At 45.2% G+C, this 21,689-nt stretch overlaps 1 protein-coding gene across 7 annotated transcripts in view; it reads right to left on the bottom strand.

Annotated features, from left to right (window-relative positions):
* The window catches only part of LOC108928010 (receptor-type tyrosine-protein phosphatase mu), a 154,451-nt gene extending 133,200 nt beyond the window's left edge, over nucleotides 1-21,251 (bottom strand). For all 7 annotated transcript variants that reach the window (XM_018741734.2, XM_018741737.2, XM_018741735.2 and 4 more), the window contains exon 1: nucleotides 20,736-21,251. In XM_018741734.2, coding sequence (XP_018597250.1) covers nucleotides 20,736-20,808 — 73 coding nt within the window. In that variant the 5' untranslated portion in view covers nucleotides 20,809-21,251. The remainder of the gene's footprint in view (nucleotides 1-20,735) is intronic.
* Nucleotides 21,252-21,689: the final 438 nt, after the last annotated feature.

The raw sequence follows: 21,689 nt of genomic DNA, 5'->3' as shown, positions 1-21,689 counted from the left end.
TTTACTGGAACAACTTAGGCTAAGTTTCTTGATTAAGAGTTCTGGAGTTGGGGCAGAGTCTCAAACCAAGGACACTGCACGGTGACAACCTTTAAATGGCACAGCTGACAAATAGGTACTACACACACTGTGCCAACTACTCCAAAAACATGCTGAAATTCATCTGGCACTGACCAACTACCCCCACATTAAGGACCCACCGTGGTAAGCTGTGGGAGGGGGCTCACTGTAGGAAACATGCTCTGTCCAAGACACAGCTTTAAATTCCCATTTACCTGTAAGTCCATGTGTCCTTCATTTAAAACAAGTGCACCGTAGGGCAGCGTGTTCACGTACACTTCATAACTTCCGGGATCCAATATGGGGTCTCATTTCAGCCCCACAGAATAGCCTGGAATGGATTTCATTTAAGAAAAGCACAGTAAAACATTCACTGCAGTCTCCGTGGCCCTTATTGTACCATAGCCACCAATGTTTACAATGCAAGCAGATTAATCTGTGTATTCTTCATAAGTACAACAATCGCCATGTGTCACACCTGTAAGATGAGCAGCTCTTCCTTCTAAATAAATCTGTTTATGTGATGGTCTAAGGCTGATACATATCAGAGCGGGGGAAACCACAAATTTGTGAAGCATGCCGTTGAAAAGGCCGAGGCAGCGCGAAGGTCACGTAATATGTCACGCAGAGATGACTGCAAAAGTCTCTTGCCTGAGTCACACAAGCAGGTGGTACCCTGGTAATTGTTCTGCAGTTTCCGTGTACTGTAATCCCAGATGTCTGCTGCCACTGAGGTCATTTCCTCTCATTATTTCTCTAAATGGAGGGAGGCTGCCCCCTCACCTCTGCTGCAGCACCACTTCCTGCTTCATGCTGATATCAGGATGGACAAGGGCAGTAAGAAAGGGAAGGAAACTCAGTAGAGAGCTCCAGAGCTGGGCGATGTACAGCCTAATCTTGAGAAAACTGCCATCTATGAAACATATGCCAAGGATTTTTCCTCCCGAAATACTCTATGCTCAACACTACTGACCTGGACATGTCTCAAAAGCCTATAGAGCCATAAGCCAAAGTAAAGCAGGGATTTCAGTTCAGTTCCACCTCTAAATCATGCAAGGAACACTCAAAAACCTGGAAATTTTGACTTATCAGATATCCAGACTGCCATCAATCAGAGAAAATCTGGAAACAAATACGGACCAGCCGTACTTTCAGATTTAATCTGTCCCTGACGGGGATCAGTAACTCGTGATTACATTTCTTAAATCCACACTGTCTTTAAATAAAACCATACTTTTCAGTGAAGACTTAAGGGTTAATATTTTGGCCATCTGGGAAGCCAAGAGATTGCGTATTTAATACAAAACGCATCCATAAATGCACTTGGTAACTAAAAAAAAAAAAAAAAGTATAAAAAGGTATTCCGTAAATTACATGAAAAGTGTAATGCATTAAATAATTAACCAGCAAAGTGAAGAACACAAAGAGTTAACAAAGGGGACATCAGTGCTTTGATCCAGCAATGCCATCACAGCCTGGAAGAATCTAGAAAACTTGCTTTGTTTTATTATTCATTATTTTCATAAACAACTTTCACAGACCTTTAAGCGTGTTCACAATTACCATATTTTAAAAAAAAGCAACAACAGAAAGAAACCACTAACAGCAGAAATAATCAAATTATTTCTGCAGAGCTGGGTGTTAATAAATGCTTTGTCTAATTAATCACCGGCACGTCATGCAGCTGACTGTGTCCACGCTGGCAGCCGATTAAGTATAACAGCACTGCAGGTGGCGCACTGGTAAGTGCTGCTGCCTTTGGATGCAAAGGACTCAGGTTTGAATCTCAGTGCTTGCTGTAGCACCCTTGAGCCAGAAAAAAGTACCCAGCTGTATAAAATACAGTTATTCTGTAAGTAGCCTAACATATAAAGTCACTTTGCAAAAAAAGCATCACTACCTAAATAAATGTAAAGAGCAGCTTATGACATGTGAAGCGGGAGCATTGGCTCCCCCATGTCCCAGAGCGGCTGCAAAGTACATGAGTGCACAGGCAGTAACTGGGGAGCAGAGGTCTTGTCCCAGTGTGTGGCATCACCATCGCCTCCCTTGGGATGGAGCTCCCAAGCACAGCATTCTTCAGTTATGGGGGGGTGGCATTCAGGCAGAGTTTTATAGGGAAGGTGTGGAGGTAATAGAGATACCAAATGAACAAAGCCAAAGGTAGGAGCTCCCCTGATGACCTCAAAGCTCTGATTTCTCCATTCTCCCTTCAGGGACCCATCCTTCAGATGCACTGCCTGACAGAGCTACAAGAGGTGTGGCTGTTGTGGACCGCTGCAGAACTACAAAGGAAGTCTGTGCCTGGCTTCTAAGGCATGATCCGTCACCTGGCTGGAGCGAAACTCGTGCCCAAACATAGCAACTCGCTAAGGTCCAACAGAGAGCAGAAACAAGAGTGCTTCCACCGCTGCCTTGAAACGAGATGAGCAAGCCGCTCGGGTCAACACGACTGCCGGCTTTTCAAGGAAATGAAGTTACACGTGCTGTGCTGTTTATAGCCCCTCATGATTCCGAGACATTACTCTGCCCCCCCGTGCCCCTCCCTGTAATAAGGCGCACATCGGCCACATTCCTCTGCCAATAGCAGGGGAGGGGAAGGGAGGGCAGCTGCAGGATCGTGTTACGCTGTTGCTTGTACGGCTTCCCCGGTTACACTATCCAAACACAACTATCCCCCAACAACTCCCCCTCCCCACCAGCCCCCACACAGACTTCTATAAATGCTGTTCTGACTTTGGAGAAGGTGTAGGAAAGAGGGTCGACGGGACACTATTCCCACTGAGCCAGAGCTCAGTATCGGTGTCTCTGTCCCCAGGGGACTCCACCCTGCTTGCAGTCTCATCCGGCTATTTTCACACTGCTGGCTGCACTTCCTCCCAGCATTTCTCTTGGGACGAGCATGTCATTGTGGGTAGATCCCTCTCCCAACTGGGCTGACGGATACATCCCACTTGTTGCATCCCTCCAGCGACAGCTTGTGGCTTGGATTAGCACTCCAGGCACAAGGAGCGAACGCCCGGCAGGGAAGGAGGGTGCACAGCTACCAGAGGGCATTGCACCCATCCACGAAGCTCAACCTCAACCCTTTTGTCCATCTGATAATCTAATGGCGCGTGCAGGACGAAGGCCTCACATTTCCAGCAGAGGACGACGGAAAGCAAGGGCCTGTGATAGTCATGTCACCGCTCACGTCTCCCCTCTCCCTATGCTCCGGCAGGACTGCTTTCAAGGGCAAAACCGCAACGAAAAGTTCACTTTGTTGATTTTTTCGGGGTATGAGTGAAGGAAGGGAAAAACGCGATCACCATAAATAAACACTAATTGGTAGCTAATTTTCTTAGTTCTTGCCTCGCTGATTTATTGCCTTCAGGCTACAATGAATTATTCATAGAAGTGGCACGCAGCTTTATGTGGAAAGCTACGAGGCACTGCATTCATTATGCTATCATGCCGAGTAATTCTGGGCACTGATGGCTGGTATTAGAATAATATGCAAATTGGGTATTCTTTCCTTTTTTCAGCTCCTCCAGCATTGGTAGGCAGGCGCCGTCACAGGAGGAGGAGGTGACAACTTCACTACGTAACAACCGATTGCTGAAGGAGGCTAAAGCAGGAGGCCTGGAGCCTGAGACCAGGGGGCTTTACTTTGTGTGACCCCAGCACAGAAATCAACTCTAAGAGATACATGAGATATATTATGATTAAAAAAAAAAATAAAAAATTAGCCAAAGTAAACAAGTATAAATAAATAACTGATACTTGTACAGCTATCAACATGCAGTCTAAATCAATTTGTAAAAGAACTTTCAGTTCCACACAATAATTAAGGGCAACTTTACAATGTGGTGCATACTACATGTTCATATAACAGTTACTGAGGAATAGAGTTTTAGCAAGTTTTTATCTCATTTCAAATCACCCCCATATATAGCTAATGATATTATATAAAAATCCTCATATTAAGTCACACAGCTCTGTGTGTGAAGCAACAAGGCACTGCATGCATTGCAAATCAGAAAGTTATGTTTTATCCTTCCTGAATCTCAAAAGGTAAAAAGACTGACAAGTGAACATCTCACAAAGACATCAGCCTTCATGTCCATTTGTGATTATTGGAGCTACTGTAAAACAGGGGATGACAAATTTGTTGAAACAAAAAAATACAAAAAAGCTAAATCATTAAAAACAATTAATTTACCAGCCTAAAACTTTGCTGTGCCTGCAAAATCTGCCACCATTGATAAATCTTTTCCTCTTCAGAAACAACAACACAAAAGAAGACATACAAACATCCTGCTTCTGGTCTGATAAGAGCCACAGCAGCACAAAAACTGAGGAAACTCCACTGCTTTCCTGCCCTACAAAGTCTTCAGGAAACAATGGCAGCTCCACAGTCTATTACGGGATTTTTTTTTTTTTTTTTTTTTTTTATTGCTCATGCAGCATAAAAGTCAGCAACTTGCCAGAAAACAAAAAAAAACAAAACAAAAAAAAATCCACAAACATGCATTTGAGGTGAAGTGGTGATCCTAAATTCCCCATAGTACTGTACGACTGAGTGAATGTGAGAGTGTGTGGTTACCCTGAGATGTAATGGGGTCCTGTCCTGGGTGAACCCTCCTAACCTACCGCCCAATGATTCTGGGATAGGTTCCAGACTGCCACAACCCTGAAAAGGTGAAGTTAGCAACCAAGGTATATGAATAAATACTTTTAAAAATGAGTGTCTATTTGTGGTATTTACAGATTATTAATACTGTTATGAATCTGTTTTTGTATTTTTGTTCCCCCTTGACTTCGAGTTATGTAGGTAACATGGGACTCCACATACAGTGGATGGGCTCATTCGCACCCAGCACCCCTTGTGACATTCCATCACCCAAGGGCGTGGCAGAAAGGGACATGTCATAGTGGGTAAGGAGGAAGACAGCGAAAATGTCAGCAGTGCGAGGAAGCTGTTAAATGGCAGCAAACGCCCGGCCGAGGTGTCTGTCTGCCCATGTGCTCCCTGTCTCCCTCAATCTATCACCTCAGCACAGACATGTAGCCTCGGGAGGGTGACAACGGCAAGCGTGGAGCAGGGGTGCTGTTTAAATGCCCCAGGAGTGGAGACGACAAGCAGCGACCCCTATGAAAAACACCATCACGAGCACACATGTCACCGACACATTACCAGCTCATACAATCTCCTAGTTTCAGGACATTGAGGTATGACATAGAGGACGGGATGGAAATTCTCATCTACCGACCTCCCTAGATGGACCACAAATTTTTCTGCATCATTTTAGGCATTTCTCAATATAATCAGCACTTCAGTCATTGTCCCACAGCTTGAAAAGACACCTCAGAAGTAACTTGCGTAGGAAACGGGCAGTAACGTTAGTACCACTTTTATCAGTTGGTGTGGAAATGCTTCGGTCCTGCAGCTTTGAGTGGCTGGATTTGTTTACATTTCAATGCGGAAGAAGACCTTGCAGCTCATAAGACCCCAACATTTGATGTCAAGGTCACTGCATTGCTGCACATGGGCATCCGGAGTAATCTGTCCAATCATCGCGTAATATTGCGAGTACAGAGAACGAGGTCACTGGCTGCCCAACATTCACTGCAGGCTCACAAACACAAATCTGTGCAAAGAGAACTAACAAGCACACCACTTGGGCTAAACAGAATGCAATTTTAAGCCGTCTGATGCAACTGTCCCATCCGTAGCACTCAGATCAATGCTACTGGCAAGCATTTATATTCCCAAGACACAATAATTATTGTTGTATGAAATTCTTTTTCTTATCTCAGTAGTTAAAGCTTAATTGCATAGGACTTATTTTACTATTTGACTAATGGTTAGCGATTTTGTTTACTGAGGTGTTCAACATTTTCAATTCTAGTCATTCATTTAAAAATTGTATCTGGAAAAAGCCTGAATACTAATCCCTGCTCAATTTGAAAGGCAGAACAATGTACACTGAGGGATTTTGCTCATACCTCCTACATTTGATGCTTTGTCTCGAAACTGATTCTAACTGGACAAGAAAAATGATGACCAGAATCAACATCCAATGTGCAGTACCAACCAGAGTAAAGTTGAGGGCATCACCCTTGACCATTGACGACTATAGCAGTACCTGCTCCCTCCAGTTCACCCCGACATGGATGCACTCAAGCTGTGCTTGAGCACAAGGGAAGCATGTATCTTTTCACCTCAGACAGGAGGCCTGCTGCTGCAATCGGTCTCCATGGGGTGGAGGGGCGGGGAGAGTTCAGATTAAGATATATCATAAACTTTAGGAATCAAGGTAGAATTAGAGTGTAATGTCAGCTTCCACTAAGAGGATCAGCCAGCGTGGCAGGCCATTGTGGCAGCTCCGTGGCGTGTGTCTTAAGTCAAGATAAGAGGTGAGCACTTTCAAAGGAGCCCTAGTTTGCCCTAATCTCTAAGAGATGGGTTTCCTTAAGAATATGTATGATAAACTTCAATCTTGTCCCGCTTCTTAGAATGATTAGGGTGGAATTTTAGGAAGTGCTTTCGCTGATACCAGATAATACTGAAACAAGCAGAGTAAATCTGGAGACCCTAATCCTGACCCGCTTTCAATGTGTCTTATTCCATCGAGAGGATAAAGAATTACCCATGAATAGCAGACAGAGTTATTAAAAAGGAGTATTTTTTATCACAGTTGGTCCCTTGATATCTTCCTTCACAGTCCCTTTACGGACCGGATACTCTTAAAGGTTCTGCATGTGGGGCAGCGTGCAGGAGGTGTCGCTCGATAAGAGAAACAATCACACACGTGCAATGTCACCAACTCGCCACAAATCCACCATAGTGGATGCCGACTCTGCCTCACAGCAGGGAAGGAGCCCTGAAAGCGACAATTAACCTCCATTTTCAAGGGAGATGTGGTTCACAGATCTCCTGTCCATTTCTAAAGCGCTGGGTGACACCGAGCAGTTTCCATTTCCCAGCCCTCCTTTCGGCACAGCGTCCCACGGGCAGCTACGTGAGCCCAGGCTCCACAAAGACTTAAGCTGACAGCAGCAACACAACACAGAGAGCTAATCAATAAAGCAATAGACGAAGTGCAGTAATTGACTTGATTGCAGCCATTCATTATTGAAGTCTTGACAAAGTAAAGCAAATTAAAAAGGGGTTTAGGTTCAACACTTTACTGCTTCTGTCAAAATTCTGAAGCCGTTGTATATTGGAAAAGCACTTATTTGGAGAAAGTCACTTGTGAGGGTAAACAGCAAAAGCAGCATATTTTATACCACCCACATTCACTCTCTCTCTAGGACTGATCAGTTTTGATAGAATTTGCTAATTACGACTGCACTAAATACTGTCACACAGGCACACTACATGTATCCTCAATTACTTCTTTTGACTGGAATGTCAAAAGTTGAGCAATCAAACCCTCCTGCAGAGTGACTCCACTAGGCTCCACCACCAAGAAGTCATCCGACAAAATACATTTAAAAAAGGGAAAAAAAAAAAAAAAAAAAAAAAATCTGTGATGTGAAAAGCATCATGAGGGGAAAAAGTTGAACATATGCAGTACTTCAGTTTAAATATTTATTCCATTGGGTCACAGTGATTGTGGTCAGACTCCTTTCAGTGGCAGCTTGGAGTTAAGCCTCCCCAATCCCTTTCACATTCCTGCAAATTTTGTTTTCAGTGTAGAAGCAAAGCTCCACCGAAGCAGAGCCACGAGGCAAAGGAATCGGAGAGCAATGCAACTCAACTTTCCAATGCTTCAGATGTAAGTCTAATAGGAGAGATTAGCACCATAAAACATCCCTGTGGAAAGAGAACAAGCAGGCAGCAGTGAAGATGAATCACATGACTTCTACTCCACCTATTCAAAGTGCAGCTTGTTGCATTTAAAGATCACTTTAGGCAGGAGGGAGGACAAAAAGGAAAGAAAATAACTTGCAGCAAGTGAAGGGTTTGAAGGCTTTTAAAAACGAAAACAATCAGGTCTAAAAATGTAGCCCCCTTTCATTATCGAATCAAGTTTGTCACTTGATCAATAAAATGTTCTTTTTTTGCTGTAATAACAGATTTTAATCTCTGTGATAAATTGGCCTCCTTCAAGCTCTCCATTGTACCAACGATGGGCAATGCGCAGCAATTTTGTAGCCATCTCCTCTCAGACTGGAAAGTTTAAAGGAGAGACAAATCGAGTGTCGTCTTAGCAGTCAAACGCTCTCTTTGCAGACACCAAGTGCTTGTCAAACGGCTTTATTCCCAGAGCCGCACTGTAACATCATTCGCGTATGTATGGATCGCATGGCAAGCTTTAAGCTTTGGCAAGATGTGTCATTCTCTGAGGCATGCGAGTAAATTCCTGTGGCGTTAGAGGACAGACACAAAATCCCTGCTGAATCCAAATAGAGGCCTGCTGCGCTCATCGGTGTCCATCTCTGACGATCCAGTGAGGCCTGCAGGGCTTGGTACAAATCAAGGTGTTGGGCAAAAGTGGCAGTTACCCCCGGATTGGTAAAAGGTCGACAACGAAACTTCCTCTTCTCTGATGGAGACTCGGAGCATTTTGTCATTCTGGGTCGCTGCCTTTTGCGAGGCTCACGTCCACCACGCTTGTGAAAAGGAAGCTCAGCCTTCGCTTCCCACTTTTTCTCACTGTGTATTTCATAAAGATCTCACAACCAACTGCTCCCCCTTGCCAGCCTGCAGCCTTAGACCAACCAGTTTTGGGGTGATGCTCTTTAATCCTCCTCATGAAAACAAGTTTAGCCACTGAAAGGTTAAACACACGTAAACAGTGGGCATCGGCAATGATGTCTTTGGCTAAGCTCGAGGACAACAAAGAGGGCTGTGTGCCGAAAGATAAAGACTTTTCTCTCTTAGCGGGTGCAGTCACAGGGACAAGTGAACAGGATGGCCAGAGTGGGAGAAAAACCCTTTCACAAGATTATGAGTCCCTGCAAATATATATACACGTAAATATGTTTGTGTATCACAGATATTTTTTTATTTCTGCACCGTTTAGCAAATTTGGGCTTCGGATCTTCAAATCGCATTCAAAATGGAGAGAAAGGGTTTGTGAAAGTTGAAGAGCAATGAGAAAAAAAACCTTTAATAACATGACTTATGGTTATGAGCCTGGAAATCTGACTTAAGGCATAGGAGGCTTTCAGCTATAATTAAAAATAACAAGACAGAGACTATCAATAATGTGTCAGAGCAACAAATATCATTGAGGCACTGTGGCTCAGAACATCGGCTTAGGTAACTACTTAGAATGAGCAGCAAGGGAATCATTTCTTTTGCCGTAGCTACAAAGACAAATGACTCATACTGGGCCAGTCAGATTTCGAGAAGTATAAACAGTTGAACGCTTGAAATGAAACAAGGAACGAGTGGAAGTGATGCTGCCCATACTGCCACCCCTCCAGCATCCCACAAACAAGCGAGTCTGACTGTTGCGCTCCGATGAGGAAGACCGCTGAAGATATCTACTCCTGCCACTCTGCTCAGTTTTCCTCGGTGCGCGCCCCACCCCACGTGGCAGCAATTAGCGGTGGCACAATTTCATTAAGGCATCAGCAGTGCCGCAGCACTGGTTGAGGCCTCGCAGATAATAATCTTTGTCTAAGCCTGGGATTAGCCTGTCCACCATCACACTACATAGCGCAGATCGGGGGATGTGTGTCTGCAGTTGATACGCAGCTGTACAGAACTGATTTTTCTCTCTAACTTATTCAGTAGCGCGATTGCCTTGCATAACTCGAGACTTCACATCGCAGCTCAAGCAGTTTGAATAATGCAAGTTCCTGCAATCAGCTACTTATTAAAAAAAGTACATTAGATTTCAACCAAAAAGTTTAATGTACTATGGCATTAAAAACACACAAAAGAAAAAGGTTAGGTACGCAACACTACATCCTCAACATGCTGATTTTCCAATCTCAGAAGGATGAGACTAAGACAAGGAACAAATGAAAATACTTCAAATTTAATTCTGAAGGCGACCCCCCCACATATCAAAATGAAAATTCAACCAAAGGGAGGGGGGGGGAAAAAAAAAAAAAAAAGGCAAAGAGGCTGGAGGGTCCAGCGATCTGGCTGTGATAGGCCCTGCTGCCGCAGCCTAAAGCACCAAGGTAGGGTGGTCGCTAGGAGGTATCCGTCACATCCCAGCGCACAGGCGATTTAGAGGTTCCTGAATAATTCATCCGGCAGTCCGGGTGCTGCGATGGGGTACGCTGTCGTGATTCCCTGCTGTTTGATGTTCCTTCTCCTCCAGTGACTAAAGAGGCTGTAAAGAAGCCCATGGCTGAAGCCGGCCAGTGTTGCCCTATTAGCAGTAAAGACTTCCAATTCAGCCCCGCTAAGTAAATCCTTCGCAGAGCCCGGGGAGTGTTCATGCTTGAAAGCAGCCGTTAAGAATGTGACAACATTCAAACTGTTCCAATTTAATCCATCTCCCTAGGTAAGAAGAATTATAGGTAAACATATGCCTTCATTATTTGCTTTGCCGCATCTCAATATACCAAGTTCCCTCCATTACAGGCAAACAGGGATTATAGTCAGCGACTGTAGGCTCACACTGATCCAACACTGAGAGATTTCCAATTAACTGGCATTTGACAAATTCCTCTTCCCCCAATACTTTTTATTGTTTAAATCACAACCTTGGAAATGAGACACACATGCAATGCTTTATTTGATTTATTTGATTTAAAAAAACCACAGAAAAACACTGATGGGGGGGGGGGGGGGGGGGACCACAAAGACCTATTAATGCAGCATAATAAAAGCTGTTAGGATGCACCAGACAGGATGTGTTAATACAACACAGTGTACTGATTGGCTTGGGGATGTCTGAAATGTTAAAAGCTCATCAGGCCTGTGATACCTGCACATAAGCTATGTGAAGCTGGACTGAAAATCCATCACCCCACCATGCACCTGTCACCTCCCCAACGCCCGACAGAGGTAACCGTGTGAGACATCGTGCATTGGCTAAAAAGGAAAGGAAGCTGGATCCACCATCCAGGGGCCTACAGGAGACAGGTGGGGGGGGAAGCAAATGCACTCCCTCCCACAGAGCGTCTCTGGAAAACATGCAAACCTGACCATGACTCAGCATCAAGGGACAGGAGCAAGAAATGGCATCAGACTTCCATCTTTCTTATAATGAAGCGTGCAGCAGCGGAGCGCAAACTATGAAACCGCAGCTCTTTGAAGGCAGCCCCCATACCACCCTACGCACGTTTCTTAAAATTTTACCCCAATGCTATAATACTGTTACTGCATGCCGTGCTGCAAAGCAGCTAATTAAAAGTTGAAGAGATCTTGTGGAGATCTGTGCGCAACAGAATACACGGCACGGTCTGCTCCAGAGGGATTTGCCCAATTAACGTGTGATGGGATTTGCCTGTTTGATAAAGGCCTTGTTTTCCTTTAGCACCCAGTCGTGTCTCGGCGGCAGCATTCTACACAGTCACTGGCTCGGCGTTGGCATCAGCGCTATGGCAGCACCCAGCTGAGAAACCCACTGAGCAGGAAATTCAGCAAACCCCCCCTCCCCTTCCCTGGAACCTGCCAAGTTTCAGGCTACGGGAAGAGACCTGAGAGGAATGGAGCAGGGGCACCCCTGAGACACATGGCACTCTCAAATTACTGCATTTGTGTACCTACCCAGCTCAAAAAGTCAGCATTCACAAGCAACAACATCTGATCCTCTTGTTGGCTCCTCATTTGCCCTCCAGCAGGTCCAAAACATTGCTCACAGCACAAATATACAAACTCCTGTTATGTAATGGCACGTACATTATCAGGACAAATTTCATAATACTACCGTTGCTACTAATACTGATGTAAGTATAAAACTGATTCAGCTGGAATTCGTGGAGACTACTAAATTTTAGGATGGTACGATGGTACAATGGGTAGCACTGGTGCTTCTCAGCTCTTGAACTGTGGGTTCAAATCACTTCAGCTTAGGTTGTGTGGAGTTTGTGTGTTCCCACTGTCAATGTGGAATTCCTACAGGTGCTCCAGGTTCCCTACACCAAAGGCATATTTTCCAAGTCGAACTGCTGACTCTGAACTGCCCTTAGTATGTCCATGAATGAGTATGTTTGTGTTTGCCCTGTGATGGACTGGCATCCTGCCCAAAGTGTACCCTACCTCAGGCCTGTGCTTCCTGGATAAGCTCCAGACACTACAACCCTGCACTAAACAAGGTGCTACTGATAGTGAATAAATGAATGATTTCTAATGCACAAAAAAGCAGAACTATGCAAAATCTAATACTGGCTGTTGCTGAAGCCTTTAAAAAGTAGACAATGCATCCTATGCAACACAATTAATCCGTCATGAAGTCTAAAAGGTTCAATTATGTGAAGGACAAATCTTGCTGGGTGATGAACAGGATGGTTTCAGAGGGCAGAGCACCTCCTGTAATTCCCACTCTGTAGCCAATAAACAAATTTATCCTTAAGTAGCCCGAGAGCCTGGGATTTACAGCGCACTTCAGACCGCAGCAATTGGCATGGAAGCCACAGGGGACATTTCTGAAGCACCACACTAAACCTATCCTCAACCCCCTCCCCCACCGTGTCATCAGTCAGAGGAGCCATGAAAGATGGGGAGAGAAAGAGCCTTCCCAGACCCTGGGTGCTCCATAAATACTAACAACTAGGCAGCAAGTCCGTTCTCTACACACCCTCCACCCAACACCCACACCCTCCTGCAGTAAGGAAAGGGGGGGGGGGACACTTCCAAATGGATTCAAAAGCACAAACTGCCCTAAAATCGTGAACATGGCTTGACTGTGGCTCTCGTTTTATCTAATGCAGGAGACACTTGAGCAACACTTACATACAGAATGGGCATCCAAATAAATGCTTGTACAATTAATCTGAATCATACTCAGGGGAAACAAAAAAGGAAAAAACTACCGCGTTGTACTGCAGACTATTTGAAGGCTGTTCTCTGTAAGACGAAAGCAACAACTTTCATCTAAAACCTACATTTTTTCCATGCTAAGAATCACACTGTCACTGGAAACAAAATTGCACACTGTTAAAGCTGTTCTTTTCCCTGCCTGTCCAAAACACACTTCATTTCCCATGTCATTACTTAACACAAATGCGGCATCCCTAAAACACAAGATATATCACAATTCCTTACACGATTATCATTATCGTGTCAGATTTTCATTGTTATTTACTTAGATGCACATTTCACGCAAACAAAAAGGCTCCATCAATGTGTTTCCGTGAACAGCGCTGCTCTCAAACCAGGGCCCTAATAAGCCTTGTGCCCTGTAATTTCTTTCGCATGTGGCCAAGTCTGATTACAGGGTGTGAATTAAGCTTCGATGTGCTATCATTTTTCCTCTGGTTATTATTTTGCCATTGCCCGGTGACCGCGTGGCCCAGCGGCTGCGCAGCTGCAGGATTAGGCCGAAGCCGTGCACGCACACACCAGGCTAAGACAAAGCCATTTAATAGAGGAGACGGACGACCCCTTTTGACTACTAATCCCTTTAACATTGTACACAAGCGAGGGCACACTCACAGGTCTGCATTGGAAACACCACCCCAAATACCACGCCTCTACCTGCAGTACAGCCCACTTCACTGGATGACAGTGAGGACTCACAGATTCTCAAAGGAGACGAGATGTGGCACAAAGGCTCCATTGCAATGGCGCATCGAAGACCTGAGAGTGGACTCGTTTTCAGTGTTTGTCATTTTTATACAGTACAGTAATGATGTTGAGGACTCTAATTACAACTTGTTTCCGGGAACCTTTTCACGCAAATCTTTGCGCTGATAGGGGGAAAACACGCGTGGGAGGGGCCAGCCTGCTCAATGACAACTGGTGGTACCAACAGGGAACAGGTGTGGCGGAGTACTTGACTTTAGAAGAATAACATGACGATGGTACGCTCTCTAAAACATTGATCAACACACACACACACACACACACACACACACACACACACACACACACATTTTCTGAACCGCTTGTCCCATACGGGGTTGCGGGGAACCAGAGCCTACCCGGCAACACTGGGCGTAGGGCCGGAGGGGGAGGACGCCAGTCCGCTGCAAGGCACCCCAAGCGGGACTCGAACCCCAGACCCACCAGAGAGCAGGACCCGGTCCAACCCACTGCGCCACTGCACCCCCCCATTGATCAATACATCCCTGTAAAAGTTTATCAAGGGCAGGGCTTATGCCTGCAACCATAAAGTCGGGATACGCAAAATAACTTATGCAGTTGCTTCGATGACACCCGTGAATATTTAGCAATGGCACGAGACAGTCATTTTCCTAACTTGTCCCACCAAAGACAAAAGGCGCAGAGGAGCTAGCAGGTACAATATGACAGCACACCGATGAGATGGGATGCAACAGGACATTTCCTTTGGGATATGAAACACCCTCCTTTTGGCCTTGGGGGCTGCAGATAGTGGACGAAGGTGCGTGAACCTCAGAGATCGGCAAAGGGTTTGTTACGTGTTGAAAAGGACACACTGACCCACAGACACCCATCGAAACATAGATATAGAGGATCCCTTTCAAAGCTGACTATGAACAGAATATCATTTTACAATGTCTTCAACTTTGGTTTAGCTGAGAAGCAGAAAATCTTCATTTGTTTTTAACCTGATTTTTCCAACCTCAAAGTTTCTTTGTTCAAAAAAAGACCAATACCATCAGAGTTAAGCTATGGAAGGAAGTCAGCACTGACATCTAGATACCTTGAAACTGGGCTCTGGTTCAAGGGCCTTTGGATATTTAGTGATCAATTTTCACTGAAAATGAGCTCCGCTGTTTCAGATGGAAAGTAGAAAAATGACAGGAAGTCTCAGAAACAATGCTCCATTTTACAGCTAATGGTTATTTTTCAAAGTGGACATTTACTTGTAAAAAAGCAAACATTTGAAAATTAAAGAACAGCAATGGCTGTTAGACCTCGGGCTCATAAAAGCCAGGTGTCCCCAGTACCCTAAGGGGCCTTTGAGATGTGGGCGAAGTGGACAAGCCAAACCCAAACAGCAAATTCCCGCCGACACCCTGAGCATGAGCTAAATATGTGGAGTTAAAAACTGCAGTCTCAGTCTTTTCATCAGCTCCAGACTCTGACAGACGACAGCAGCGCTGCACGTCACCATTTACTCTATTCTGCACACCACACATTTTCAAATAAAACAGCAAAGATCTATCTGAACCAAACAATAAACACTAACAGTTTGGTCAAAACTGGGAGAAGAATAATTAAAACATAATTTAAATAAAGAAAAACCATTTTTTCTCCCCAGTGCTACCTTATGTTCCAGACAAATTTTTACCCTGTAAATCTTCTCTCTGGCCATGAATAAAGGAGGTTTAACGACACTGCAGGACAATGTCACCCAAATAATGCTCTCCGGACTCAGTGTGTACCAAAAGTACAGTCTCTGGAGTGCTTTCAGCCTGTTTTGCGCCCTGTTAGGGTGAGGAAATGGGAGGGCAGACGGGGATGAGGCAGGGCTCACAAAGAAAAACCAATGCAAATGAGAGTGCCACAAACAGGCTCTAATGCATTAATGACCGCATGATAAGTGGTAATGACAGTGGTGCGTGCAGATGCAGGCTGACAGTAATGGAAAGATTCGCCCATGGTCATACCAGTGGAGGGCACGGGGGGCTGCGGCAGAGGCAGGCTTTCGCACCTGCCCTCTTTTGGCAACCTGAACTTGCGGCAAAAACAATGACAGGAGGCGAGATGAATTAGCCAACTTGCCCTCGGCTGAGGGAGGGACCGACTGTGACTCTCACCCAGGATGAGAGCTTGACCCCCCTCCTGGTTTCCCCAAGCCAGAGGGCAATAGTGGCGAAATCAACTCATCACGATCACTTTGGCTTTTTTCTGCCGAAATCACCAAAGACACAACAAACTAACTTGTGTGCAAGTCCTCTACTCATTCCGTATGGTAATGTCCTGTGTGACTTTCTAAGGGATCTCCTGGACTTTTCTGCCTGTCTCTTCCCTCTCAATCTTTTCAACAACCCCCTTTCCCTCCCTTTTTTCATCATTAAAGACAACGAGGACCCTTAGAGCATTAATTAGAAATATTCTCCTGAAAGCTCAGAGTACGCCAGCCACCTACAATGAACGCTAACTTTGGTAAACACAACCAGCTGCATAAAAAGTTGTTTTTTTTCCCCCTCCTACCACTGTTTTTGAAATGGTGATGAGATCACATTGGAAATTGCTCAACCATGGCTACCTCTTGCTCTTCATTAAGTTTTGCCGTGCCGGGCTGGGCGATTCATTAGCTTTTATCCCCGTCTCTTGGCTAGAGGAAGGGCCGTGTGTAATTAGTGCAGCTCGTGAGTCCTCTGCAGAGCCACATCTGAGGGCTGACTGCCATCCCAGGACAGCATGCAGATAGAAAACAGTTAGACCCAGAACTTTCCGTGAGCTACGCTGCGCTTCCAGTTGTTTGGACAAACGTCACAAGCTTGAGCCCATGGCTCTATATAGCGCAGCGTAGCGCTGGCAGAACAGGGTGGCCGGCTACCCTTCGGAGTACACTCATTACCGCCGCAAACACGGCGGGGCTCCAACAAATTCGTCACCAGCTGCTAAGTTAACGACAAACATCGTGCATGGCTTTACGGCATAAGGAAGTGACCGTTTTCCCTGGCATTTCCTGGCCCATGTATGCCAATTGTTCCCAAGCAGATAAAATAAGCAGGATCATCCAAGCGACAGGAAACTTAGTGCGCATTATTTCCAAAAACATTGTTATTGGTACCCATGGCAGCAACACAAATGCCAACAAAAGTGATAAATGTATATGTTTCACCTGTAAGTAGGGTATCACTGGTCCACAGCACTCTGTTCCAGAGAGATGAAAGTAAGGAATTCACCCAAAGCTTCTCATTTTCATCACATCATGTAATGCTAGTTGTAAGTTTCATATTTCATTGCAATGCAAATACAGAAATGGCAAAAAAGTAATGTTTACCAGTTCACAAGAAAGCTCCCAACCTCTAGAACAAAAATATAAAAATACACATAATTTACCAGGCTTCAAGGGCTAAAGATTACCGATATTGTTCAACTTTCCAAGTATAACAAAATGACAATTTCCTCAAAAAACTGTGTAAACAAGACTAAAATATCACTGTTAACAGTGCACATACAAGATGTGTATGTCCAACCATGAAACAACACACCAAGACCTTGATACATTTTCAAAAATGAAAATAAAGAGTAACAGAAAAGTTGAAAAAACAAGCCTGGCAAAAATAAAGTATTTTTAGCATCCAATAGATGGAGGAAACAGGAAAGTGGCAAACAGATGGAAAGGCCCAACAGGACGTGCTGTGCTGGCCCAGCTGTGGCCCACGGCTGCAACAAAACATCCTGAGTGGACCCACAGCCAGCGCCATGCGGAGACCCGGTGGGCTTCCACAGAACGACAGGGGACCACATGTGCCGGGCCCTTCGAACAATCCGTTTCACAGCTGCGTGCAGCTTTGCATCTGCATATGGGCAGCTATATTGCGTGTAGGACCTTCCAACATCCGAACTACATAGTAGAACTGTGTGACTTAAAATTTTGCTGTCTGTATCTGCACTAGAGTTGGTCCACGGATTAGGAGCTAATCTAATAACAATAATGACTAGTTGGAAAGCGTTTTTTGGGAGGGGTTGCTTTGTTAGTTCTGTGATAATGTGCAATTATGCTAAAAATCAAGGCCAGGATGCATTTTGGGCTTTGTTTCTCATGTGTGGTATGGATGCCCATGCCAGCTCAAAATCTACGGCTTGCTCAATCTCTCTCATCCTTAGTGTTGTGTCAGCCCGACAGCCCAGTCTCAGACTTCACTTAAACGACACACAGCTTATCGATCTCTCAGAGGAAGGAGTAGAACAGATCAAAAAGAGCTGGTCAGAAAGCTGGTTGTGTAATTAGTGCTGCATTCATCGATGACCAGGGTGCTGCGAGACACTGACACACAAGCAGCTTTGATAAGTCCCATCTCACCCAGCTTCCAGGATATACGGCGCACAAAGGTTTACGCCTGTGATAAGTGGATACAACTATAGAGCAGTGCCAGGGAACACATGTAGCTGCTACTATCAATTTAATGTCATTAAAATTGTTTCATAATTGGTGTGTAGAACTGAATTGCAGATTCAAAGTCTGGCACAGAAAAAAAACTGACATCCATCTACATCTTAAATTGGCACTTTGGTTACAGGTGTTATTTTTTATTAATAATATTTTAATTGAGAAGAACTCGATATTTGGCTATACTCAGAAGCCCCAATAGCCTTTTTAATATTATAAACAAAGCAGTGTACTGTACACAAATACGAGTGTACGATGCTGCCACCATCAGGACACCAATGGAACAGGCTGAAAAGGCCCCTGGCAAATAAAGAAAGACAAACGTTAAGATAGAATTCCACTGTGCTCTACAATGGCTGACTTTGTCCCTCATTAACTATCCTAAGATTGGCAGTATCCCTTTTAGTAACATTAATCCTATGTGATGGAGTGTAAGGATGTAGAATATAAAAGACTTTTTTTTAAATCCGCATTTTTATTCTGGATGCAGGCAAATGCTATGGGTGCAAATGCCCATTATGAACAAAGTAATTTGTTTTCTCCATTTCATTTGATTTATATTCAATTAAAGAGGTGTGTGCTATTTATAAACAGCGTATTCAAGTGCACGGCAGCACAAACTAACTGAGCAGTGCCCAAAACCGTTAGAGAGTAGCCTAAGGCTCTACATTAACTATGTGCATGGCTATTGATTTACATATAGATAATGCACCTACACACATAAAAAATCCATTGACCAAACAGTCAGAAATGACCCCTTTATGTATTGAATTAAACAGTTTTGTGCATCCTCAGGCAACGGGGGATGTAGAGTGCCAAGTTCACACAACAAGAGCCACATAAAACCCTCCTCTTTGTTTTCTACTAGTCTTTGAAGTGTACCTGAGTTGCTGAAGCAGACCTTATGAGAGCACACAAAGAAAACTTTTAGAAGAAACTTACATAAACGGTCAACATGAACGGTACTTTTCTCATTCAACGTGCAAAAGATATCCATCATGTGAAATGCTTGTAACACAGCCATCATCAGATATGACACCGTTTTGTGCGATCAAAAAACTAATATTCATATGTCCCATTTCTAAAATTCTAGAGGATAAAGAATACAGTTTTTCGTTACATTAACAGACTGAATACATTTTTTTCCAGCATGGTAAAGTGACAAGTATTTCAGCCGGGGCAGATTTTTCAAGTTACACCGAAATGCTGTAAATAAATACATTCATTGTGTTTGAAGCACAATATACAGGGATCACAAAAACTGCAAACATGCACATGATGGAGTGCGTGGACTTCGATACTTGTAAATGTCGAGTTTATGAAAAACTGGGCATTTTGGAAGCATTCAAAAGTTACTCTTACAGGACGCAGAAGGAGATGTCTGTTCAAGGTATCACGTACTGTTCATCTGCACATTTTCCACTGAAATTAAAGGTAACAGTTGATTCAACCACCACCACCACCACCACCAGCAGCAGCAGGACGCAGAGGGCTGGAAACTTCCTCGCGTTTCCGCTTTTTATTAGTATTACCGTAAACTAAAGACAGGGCCGTGGACGTGGTACTTTACACTGTACGAGGAGGCCAGTTTACAGGAGGAGAAACAGACCCCGACGGGGGCGCGCAGCCAACTCGTCCTTCCAGTTCCGTCCGCGCTCAAAACGAACCTTCGGTTTCGCAGCGAGAACCGGACGAGGTGAAAGCGAGTAAAAAACGGCCCGGGACGCGTGTCTGTCAAACTCCGAATCCGTCTCACTTCGCCGGGAAAGTCAAAGTACGTCGCTCTTCGTCGAGACGAGGGGAAGCCGACCCGTCCGTCCCGCTAACTTCTGCTCCGCTTCGCGACCCGACTGAAAAAGGCGCCGCTGCTGCTCACGGGGGAGGGATGTGGCGGCGCGCGCTCGCGGTCACGGCGCCCTCACTACTAGTAGTCCGCGCGCCGTCCCGGTAACTTCTCCGCTCGCGTGCGACTGAGGCACGAACTTGACGAAGGGGCGACGGACCGAACATCTCCTCTCAGGAGCGACAACTGAACTACGGGTGACTTTTCGTCACCGAAAACGGCGGAAACGAACGCGCTGTGTCGCGACGACTCGCTCGGTTCCAAACTAGTGATAAATACATTGCAGAAGCGGTGCAAACGAATCTGAGGGTGAAAAGCTGCGCGTAGCCGCGGACTGGAACGCGCTGTCGCGTCGCTTAGATAGTTAGAGGCGGACGACGAGCAAGTTCGAACTGTTACTGTGGTAAAAGCAGCGCAAAACTGGGCTCGCGCACGTCAAAACGGGCCAACACCGCTATTCGAACGCGCCGAAGAGTTTATCCGAAGTTGCGCATAATCTGTAACAGATTTCACGTCAGTAGAAAGAGCTAGAACAAGGAGGACGGGACGAGGAAAAAACTTGGGATACTACTAGTAGTAGTGCTAGTAGTAGCAGAGTATGTGTTCTCAGTCAGGGTTTCTGCACACAGCACCGTTATGTCATCCCTTTTTTCAATAAAAGAAATAAGAACATTTTTCAGGCACACTCAGCCGCGAAGGCGTTTCATAAGTCTTACCTTTAAAAGCGTGTCCTCTAACTGAGAGCAACAAACTGACCGCGGCAAAGAAACAAGTTACAACTCTATCCATGTCGGGAGGCTCGAGCCCCGGAGTGGAACAGGACTCTCGCGACTCGCGTCCCCCGTGACAGCTCGAGACGTCCCCGCGCGCCGCTCTCCTTCAGCCCGCCGAGCCGCGCACTTGTAGCCGACCGTCGCCCCTCCAGCCCCTAAACTTGCTCGCGCGGATGTGAATCGGCGCCCCGGTCCGAGGTGCGGATTTCCAGGAGCGCGCTGACGTCAACGTGCTCGCTCCCGCGGAGGGGGGTTGGGGGGGTCGCTTGGATCGGTTTCGAGGCACGACCGCCCGTTCTCTGAATCGTCGCCGTTCGTGTGCGACCGAAGCGCGAGCGCGGCTGGCTCTACACGCCTCCTTTGTTCGGATTTTTACCCCTCCAAAAAATTAATCTATTTTTGTGACGTAAATTCAGAGTGAGGCGCTTCCACGTCCTCCGCTGGATTTCGCTGCACGGATTCCTGGGCACTTTTTTTTGTTCAAAAGAAGTTGCCGCCTGGAAAGTGTCGTAAAATCCTTCATTCCTTGTGTGCGAACACGACTTTGGCGCGAAAGTCGCCACCACGGCTCTCCGAATATAAAGCGAAGACGAGCCTCTAGTACAAATACTACTGTATATAAATAATGAGGCGCTGTTGGCCAACAGCTGGCACCCATAATCATACACTAACGGCACTTATATTTAGTTGTGTAATATTTAACAAGTGGTGTCTCTCCGTAGTGGAAAGAGCAGTGGGGGAACGAGAAGCCTTGGACTGGTAGCCAAATGTGATGTTTAATACTGTTTTAGTCTCTACCCTGAAACTGACAGAGATCAGAGTTGGTCTCTTAATTCACATTTTTCCATTTAGCAGACCCTTGTCTCCAAAGCAACTTACAATTATTTACCTCTTAAC

Source organism: Scleropages formosus, chromosome 7 (assembly GCF_900964775.1).
Source record: "Scleropages formosus chromosome 7, fSclFor1.1, whole genome shotgun sequence".
NCBI classification, from domain to species: domain Eukaryota; kingdom Metazoa; phylum Chordata; class Actinopteri; order Osteoglossiformes; family Osteoglossidae; genus Scleropages; species Scleropages formosus.
Note: the sequence above shows the minus strand (reverse complement) of the source record. Positions and strands in the feature narration are given on the sequence as shown.